This window comes from Brassica oleracea, chromosome C3 (genome assembly GCF_000695525.1).
Source record: "Brassica oleracea var. oleracea cultivar TO1000 chromosome C3, BOL, whole genome shotgun sequence".
In the NCBI taxonomy this organism is placed as follows: Eukaryota; Viridiplantae; Streptophyta; class Magnoliopsida; order Brassicales; family Brassicaceae; genus Brassica; species Brassica oleracea.
In genome coordinates this window covers 9,482,039-9,490,984 of record NC_027750.1, presented here as the reverse complement: position 1 = coordinate 9,490,984, position 8,946 = coordinate 9,482,039, and the positions used below count along the sequence as shown (strand labels likewise).

General features: G+C 33.5%; 1 protein-coding gene across 1 annotated transcript; it reads left to right on the top strand.

Annotated features, from left to right (window-relative positions):
* On the top strand, window positions 1-1,616 carry LOC106331346 (myb-related protein Myb4-like). Its single transcript, XM_013769680.1, has 3 exons — window positions 1-263; window positions 358-487; window positions 1,073-1,616. The coding sequence occupies exons 1-3, from the start codon at window positions 131-133 to the stop codon at window positions 1,548-1,550; spliced, it is 741 nt and encodes a 246-aa protein (XP_013625134.1). The 5' UTR covers window positions 1-130; the 3' UTR covers window positions 1,551-1,616.
* Window positions 1,617-8,946: the final 7,330 nt, after the last annotated feature.

Sequence of the window (8,946 nt, the reverse complement as noted above, 5' to 3'; positions counted from 1 at the left end):
AACATTTGGCTTCTTTAGCTCTCATAGAACACCATACCCATCCAACAAACTGCCTTCTAATCATTTTATTCGATTGAAGAGGAAAACTTGTAAATTTTAGTTTTATTTTCTTGAGACTGCAACGGAAAAAATGGGAAGAGCACCATGTTGTGAGAAAATGGGGGTAAAGAGAGGACCGTGGACTCCCGAAGAAGATCAAATCTTGATTAACTATATTAATCTCTATGGCCATTCTAACTGGCGAGCGCTTCCCAAACACGCAGGTGATTTTCATTTATTTTGTATATTTATTTTCTATCAATAGTGTTCTTGATCTGTAAGCAATACTCTTCTGGTGTTTTTGGACACTTTATTTAGGTTTACTTAGATGTGGGAAAAGTTGCAGACTTCGTTGGATCAATTATCTGAGACCAGACATCAAACGTGGCAATTTCACTCCTCAAGACGAACAAACTATCATCAATCTACATGAAGTCTTGGGCAACAGGTTTGTCTTTGTTTGCTTACAGAAGAGTAATCATCAACCTGTTAACGATTCCTTGAAAGAGGGTTACAAAATCAAAAATGCTTATGGGTCGACGATTTTATTTTCCTTTTACTTTTCCCACTTTGCAAATTTTCTTTGGTTAAATTACTCTATAAGTAGACTTTAGTCTAAGCTTTTCATCATCTAGAATTTTATTAAGATTGTAACATAGTCTAAGCTTATAAACGATTTTTGTTATTTCCAATATTTGTAAAATATTTTAGTTTTAACAGTGTGGGGGCTAAGGAAGAGATTCATACCCGTGATTTTTTGCTCAGTATCAAAAGATTTAGTTACTTTGTTTTCATAGTTTGTGACTGAATAAACCCCAAACAACCTTCAATATTATAACTATTAGACAAAATATGCACCTCGATCGATGCAAAACATATTAGCTTTTGGTTTGTTGTCTTCTTCTATCTCCATGTTTCCGCTTTAAAAAGCAATATTAAAGTACTAAAGTGATAATTGATGAAATCCATACTATATTATATGTAAGACAATTTTCCTAATAGTGTTTAGTTTCGTTTGTTTGTTATTATTTAGATGGTCTGCGATTGCTGCAAAATTGCCAGGACGGACCGACAATGAAATTAAAAATGTTTGGCACACTCATTTGAAGAAAAGACTCAACAAAGACCGCAACAATGGCGGAGTCACCAATGAGCTTAACGGAACTAACGAGACCGCACATGAAGACAAAGAATCTGTGATTGTCGACACAACTCCTACCCAACAATTTACAACATTAGAGATTTTAAATAATAACAAGGCGGACGAAATGATGTCGTACGAGGATATTTCTGCATTGGTTGATGATAGTTTTTGGTCTGACGTTGTATCGGTAGATAATAAGAATAGTAAAGAGAAAATGGTAGAGGATTGGGAGGGAATGCTAAATAGCAATAGTAAAATATATAGTTATAATAACTCGAAATTGTATAATGATGATCTGGAGTTTTGGTTTGAGGTTTTCAATAGTAGTCGTAGGATTGAAGAACTTTCGGACATACCCGAGTTCTGATTTTGATTTTGTGTTGTCGTTAAGACTTGGAAGGGTCTTTTGTAAACCAAATTAATATTTCCTCTATATTCGTCGTTGAGATATCTTTCGTTTCTGCATGTATATGAATCTTACATCATTTTATTAGAATGATTCAGGGGGAGCAATTTTGTTAATTTGGTTCTTAAAGAAATATTAACCGAAGTCAAACAAAAATAGTAATGTGTCGATTTTGTAATAGTCACATTCAGTTATTTTTCCATATTAATTCCCTTTACACTTTATATTATACTAGAGTAGGCCCGCGGATAAACAAATGAACAAATAATATAAATATATTTAAAATGTTTAACTTATTTTCAACTGAAACTAAATTAGTTTTCATGTTTTTTATTAAAACAATTTATCAATTTATTTGAATATTTATTTTAAAAACCATAAAATTATTTATTTATTAAAAGTTTAATAGAAAATTATTATTTCGCTATAGTTTTAGTCTAACTACAGATGATTCAAATTGTTTGTATTTTTATTTTATGTTCTATGTTTTAACTTTTAACAAAGAAATACTGCATATCGTAGCTTTAGTCACTGAATAACCCAAAAATTTTTTGGTCTTGTACCAAAAAGGCATTGGTCGTTTCTTAGTAAAGTAATTAACTCTCACTATGTTGTGGGCATGTTTATTATGTTAATCTCTCTCTAAAGCTTCGTGTTCTTTTCATGTTTATTATGTTAATCTCTCTTCCACATTGTATACAAACCTAACATCTTTTCTAAGACATCCGCGCAACGCACAAAACTCATCACCATTGAGCGCAATCACTATTTTGAAACCCAGGTCATGGGTTTGTACTTTAATTGATCTGATATGACATTTTTTTTTGTTTACTGATTTTGATTCAATCAATGTAATTCAATCAAATCTTTTTTACTCTTTTAATAGTCTAGAAAATCTCTTCTCTCAAGATTGATCCTTTTGAAGTTAAACCATTTACGTTGGATGTTCAATCAGTTTCAAACTGCACTCTAGAAAATCTGCATAACTATCTTTTGTATATCAGTGACACATTCTTTTCTATCATTTAAGCATGGAAAATTATCAATCAAAGTGGAGACTAATCGGTTTTTTTTTTAAAAAAAGTGGAGACATCACAATGTGGTCAACACAACTCTTAAACAAAGAGCGTGTGGTTATTCTGCCTATTTTGCCCACTGGATCACCTGGAAAAAAAGTAAATAAAGAGTCGACAATGCATCCAAATAAAAAGAGATATATAGATAGAGATAAAAACATTGGCATGTTATTAAAACAGAATAGAACACCTTCTTAACATGGCTGAAGCTTCATCTGTAATGTTGGCTCAGAACCTGAAAACATAAAAGATATTATTAGCATGAAGATTGGCTCTTAAGTTTCTCATTACAGAATTTGGCTCTAAATCTTTTCTTACAACTGTTGTTATTGCTCTGTTGGTAGACATCTCCAAAACCTTCTTCACATAGCCTAGCCTAAAGCAACAAACCACTTCTTTAAGACTCTCCAAAGAAGTATGAGCTAAAAGAGAGCTTGCTCCATCACAATGTAGACATCATCATGATCCTCATATGCATCATAGAAATGAGGAGATTATCATGACCAGACAAAGTTTTCAATATCTTCACTTCTCTCCTCACGTTTCAATGGCAATAGCCGTCCTAATCAACACAACAATTACAAACAATCTAACGGATGATACAGAACCAAAAGACATCAAATCAAAAAACACTTTTTAATCAAAAATCAAAAAGCACTAAACTTTGCTTCGTGAATAACATTAATAGCGACTTGTTATCACCTTTCTTAAAGTTAAGAGCACTGGCCACGACAAACTTCATAACCGAGCTCGTACTTCCTAGAGAAACTCTTGGAGAATCAAAGCTCTTATCCAAAACCCACGTTGCCTCCTTCGGTTTCACGGAGCCGTGCCGTCTCGCGATGATGCGTTTAGCCAGAGACGGATGATGAAACGGCCGTTTGAAGAATTTCTTCAGCGTGGAGTTCCCATTAGTCACTGGAGATCTCGTCAGAGCCTTCTTGGAGAAGGAGTGAGATGAAATCAAACTGTAAAACATGAAAAACGAAGACTTTTTCCACTCATTGTTCGTTACAAAGTGATCTGTCTACGGGATGAACGGGATGAAGGTTCATCTTTTTATAGCTGGAGATTCATCGTTTGTAGAGTGCATTGAATGAGGAATCGTGCTTGGGGTGGGTTGAATGAGTTAAGAACGTTATTAATTGCGATGAATCAATGCATCTGTAACAGTTCATAGGGGAAAAATCTCAATCAAAACGACACGAACCGAGCTTGATTCCAGATATTCTTCACGAAGGGTCGTCTCAGAGCACCATACAGGAACTCCAATGGCGGTTCAGATATGCAGAGATCGAAGGAGACGGTGAACGCCAATGGTTGCCTTCTCGAAAATGATGTATTAATTGGACAATTGGGATGGGCTTTTGTTTTTAACACATGGATAAGCCCACGTCAATTGGTTTCCCAAGTTAATGAAACAGTGAGTTTTTGAAGAGAGGAACACGTGTCGAACTGTTAAGAGATGATTTTCCTATATGGCATCCTAGGTGTCTTTCTAGTGAGAGAGTAAACTCTTTTATATATATAAAGATGTCAAAAGAATTTTAGCTTTAGTGTTAAGGCAATAAGGTAAAACTGTTTGGAAAGATTTTGCATCTAAAGTATGTCGAACGTCCAAAATATGCAAAATATTACAGATTACGTATGTGTTAAATGTTTTAGTTGCGTATCTGTTGTAGTTTCATATGCTGTGCAACTTGTATTTTGTATATGTTATTTTCCCACGTACAGTATTTTCATTAGTGGTATCTCAACAATTATTTCAATGAGTATTTCATAACTAAATAAATAAAATAATAAAAATAGAAAGAAATGATTTTTTTATTAAAAAAATACAATAGAATATTTTTAAAACACATGTTCTTACAAATAATTTAATTTCTCTTTTATAATTTTTTTATAACATAACTAAACTAAATATAAGATAGTAATATGTATACTCAAAAGAGTAACTCACCAACGAATTATTTACATGTTAGCAAAAAATATTTAGGGGTTGATTGGTTGCTGATGTAATTTTAGATTTTTTGCTTTAGAAAATAGGTTGTGATTGTTTTGTTTTGACTTTAATTTTTTTGGTTCTAAATTTATTTTCAAAGCACTTAATAAAAGCACGTAGTGTCAGGCAACAACTGTTTTTTATCATTTACTTGGATGTGGAACACCCGGTTTGATTTACAGAATCAATATGAGACTGTTTTGAAAAAAAAAAGAGCTATCATATTTCTTTTTCTAACTTTTTGGTGTAGTTTTATTTTTTAAAACTAAAGCATGATTGCTTGATAAAAATATTTTAGAAAAAAAAGGATAACCAAAGCATCCGTAGCCATTGCCAATTAGCCCATCACCGAAGAATGTGCTTTTATAACTCATCCCAGGCAGTAAGTTAACTCTTAATTTTTTTTATAAATGTTAAATAGTTTATAAACAAGTTGACCAAAAAAAGTCCATAAAGGAATTTATTAAAATGAATATATTTTGTTACAAGCCAATAAGTATATCTCTAATCCTATTCTATTTTTTCTTCTAAAATAGAGTTTAGAGTAAAAATATTTTAATGATACTCTATATTCTATTCTATAATAGTGTAAACCTATTCTTTACTCTGTATAAAGAGTAATTTTTTTATTTGTTTATTACTCTAAAATAGAGTACCATTTGATCAACATCCAACTATATTATAGAGTTACTCTATTTAAAGAAAAAAATAGAGTAAACCATTGGAGATCGGCTAAGTCTCAGGATGTCCCGCACGAAAACATTAACGTACTACACACACTATTCGGTTCGTATAATAAGACATTGGATTGAGACAATACGATTTAACAAACTAGAATGATAATTTAAACAAAAATAAATAGAATGATAAAAACGTGAGTAGCTGACAACGAAGCGATAATAATTAACGTTTACGCATCGCACCGAGATTGTTATTTGGAATGATATAAATTTCAACATCAACATCATCATTGTCTTTTTTATTTATTAAGGTTAGTAGCTACTACTAGTTCACGTTTTAAATCTGGATAAATGCTGACAAAAACAAATCTGGATAAGTTTTGATTTTGAACGTTGTGATTTGTGAATGTGCATAGAGCCGGCCTGAAGAAAGACAAATAAAATGTTAAATTTATATTCTCCAAAATTTTAAGTTTGATTAAGACGATGCTGTAACTAATTATGACAAATACTGAACAGCGGTATATCCAAACCAAAAGCTACATGACACGTAGTTTACTAATTCTCATCTCACTATTATAAGAATGATTAACCTCAGTCTTTTAACTGGAGTTAATAAGAAAAGTTAAGAACCGTCTCTTAAATAAAAGATATGAGAACCGCTTCTTAGCCGAAAAGTATAAAAAAAGTATCAAATCATGAGTTAAGAACTCCGGCTAAAAAAACCGGGATTAATCATACCCTTAAGTACCCCTGAACCTATCCTAAGAGCATCTCCAACCAACCTCAAATCTTCAAATTTAAAGGTTTTTGCCATTTTAACCAAACCTCAAATCTTTAAATTTTGAAGTTTTGAATAGTGACACCTCAAATTTGAAGTTTCACTATTTAAAACCTCAAAACTACTATTTATTTTCTTTTTAATCCTTACAACTATTTTCTTTCACAAATAGATCTACTAACTTTATTTAGAATATTTTAACTACACCAAAATAAAATAAAATAGAATATATAATACATAACATTAAAATAAAATTCATACAAATAATGTACTATAATTAAAGCTCACACAAAATAAAATTCACACAATTAGAAAAATATATTAAATAAAGCTCACACAAAATAAAAGTACTTGCATAATTTGGTATTTTATATGTAATTTTTTAAAATTTGTGTGTATGTGTGTTGTTTTACTATATATGTATTTTGTATTATTTTTATTATATAATATTGTAACATTGTGTGTTGTATAATATTAAAAAATATGTTTTATATGTATTTGTGAAGTTTTATTCTTACTAGTAACTTTGGTTAATGTGAAGGACTATAATGCAAAAAGAATAATATTTAAAATTTTTTTTAAGGATTCATGGTTAAAGTAATCAATCTTCAAATCTTCATTTTGAGGTTTTGCTCCTCTTAGAATAAAGTCTTGGGTTGGAGATGCTCTAACATTTACGTCTTGCTTAAACCAAACCAGAAATGAAAGTGGTTTACTCGAACAGTTATTAGTTACAGAGGTTTTGGCTCTCTCTCTCTAGAAGGAGTTGTTCAAACCCGAGGTCTAAGGCAGAGTTGGCTCGAACAGTTATTAGTTACAGAGGTTTTGGCTCTCTCTCTCTAGAAGGAGTTGTTCAAACCCGAGGTCTAAGGCAGAGTTGGACTGTAAGTTTGCGTGTGTCACTGCTTATGATCTCAGCCACATTGGAGACGCACGTCACCTTCGATGTTCTCTTCACTTAGGACAAAGAAAGCTTTAACTTTTCTGGGTTTATCCAAAGTTTTGATTTTATTTTTGAATTGTGATTGGACACTAGGATATGAAGTGTCTTATGTTCGTAATTTAACGGATGTGGATGATAAGGTGAGATGATTATGTCAAGAAACTGGTTCTAACTAATAATGCCTATCAGACCTAACTTCTTAAGCTTGACTTTGGTGTTACCATTAGATCATTAAGATAAGTAGCCAATGTCTGTTACGGCAGTGGTTCCATTCTCGGACCGCATCATTAAGATAAGTTTCTTCCTTGTTGTCAGGTGCTTGAGCAGTTAAAAGAGAAGGCACTAAAGAGCCCTGGAATGAAAGAGGATCATATGTTGCAGAGAGTGAAGGAGAGGACAAACGCAAGGAAGAATAAAGAATACGAAAGATGTGATGCAATTAGGAAAGAGTTGGCAAATGTTGGGACCGCTTTGATGAATAGTCCTGGGGGAACAACTTGGAGACCAGCCATTCCTCAAGATTCTGCAACCACAACTTGAGCTTTAAACTTATAATATAGTCTCTATTCTTTTGTTGTTTAGGAAAGGATACTTGACTTGTATAGAAGGAAAGCAGCTTCTTACTTGTTTTGAGATAGGAAAAGGAGGGAGAAAGAGAGTTTTTATAGGTTTGATTTGTGTAGTTTTGAATCGCTTGGTGTAACATAGAGAGATCTGAAACAGCCGTTGTTCCCATTATTTATTTTTCTCTTTTTTTATTACTTTAACACATACACACACACTGCTTTATCTGGGCTCGTCTGAACCTACTATATTGACGAAACACTTTGGCTTGTAGAAAGCAATGACTTGTGCTATTGCTACAGTCCTAGTCCAAACCCTATATCGACTGCCTTCCAGCTCAAAACTTGTTCCTCTTCCCCCTCCCCTCTCGTCTTCCTCTTCTTTAGGCTGTTGTGTTGGTGGCACATTAATCACAAAACAACTTTTCTTTAGAGGAAAACCACAAAGCCCTGCATTCCCTTCAAAAGAGGATTCTGGTTGCCTAGTGATCTGTGTTCCTTGCAGGTCTCGGGTCCGTTTGGAATAGTCCCCGAGAGTTGGTTTTTAGGAAAGGTCTAGTGACTGAAGCTCGGTAACGTTTGCCAAAGACAGAGGAATATGACCTGTGAAGGCGTTATTGGATAAGTTGAGTGCAATCAATGTCTGGATTCTGGAATGTTTCCTTCAAGTCTATTTCCAGAAAAATCAATGGTGCTATATGACAGGTGGACCTTCTGCTGCTCCATTACTAGACCTTTGTATTGCAAATCCATAGCGTCTTCGTAACTACTTGAAACAGCTTCTTGAGTTTCATACCCCATATATATAATTCTTACTTGAAGTTGCTTTCCAGTTCAAAAAGTAATTTGGTAGCAAGCTTCCAGTAAAGTTGTTATCCGATATTTCAAATATGCGCAGCAGCGCGGAAAACGCAAAAGGACCTTGAATCTGTTTGAACGGAGGACAAGGACTTGAAAATTTGGTAAAGCCTTGAATCTTGGATTTTGTTGTGCTCAATGCTTAGAAACCGTAGAGAGGAGCAGTTTACAAGAGACTTTGGAAGCTTACCGCTTAGTCTATTGTAGCCAACGTCAAGTGTGTGCAGTGATGAACCGGCATAGCACATATATATCCGGGAGACTTCCTTCAAAACTGTTCTTCTGGAGACTAAGTAACACGTCAAGTTAGTCAAACATTGAGGTATTGGACCGGTGAAGTTGTTTTAAGATAGATCAAGAACTATGAGAGAGTTGCAGTTGCATATCGAGAGAGGTATGTTTCCTGTGAAATGATTCTCTGGCAAACAAGGATACGATAGAGAGTGGTGGAACA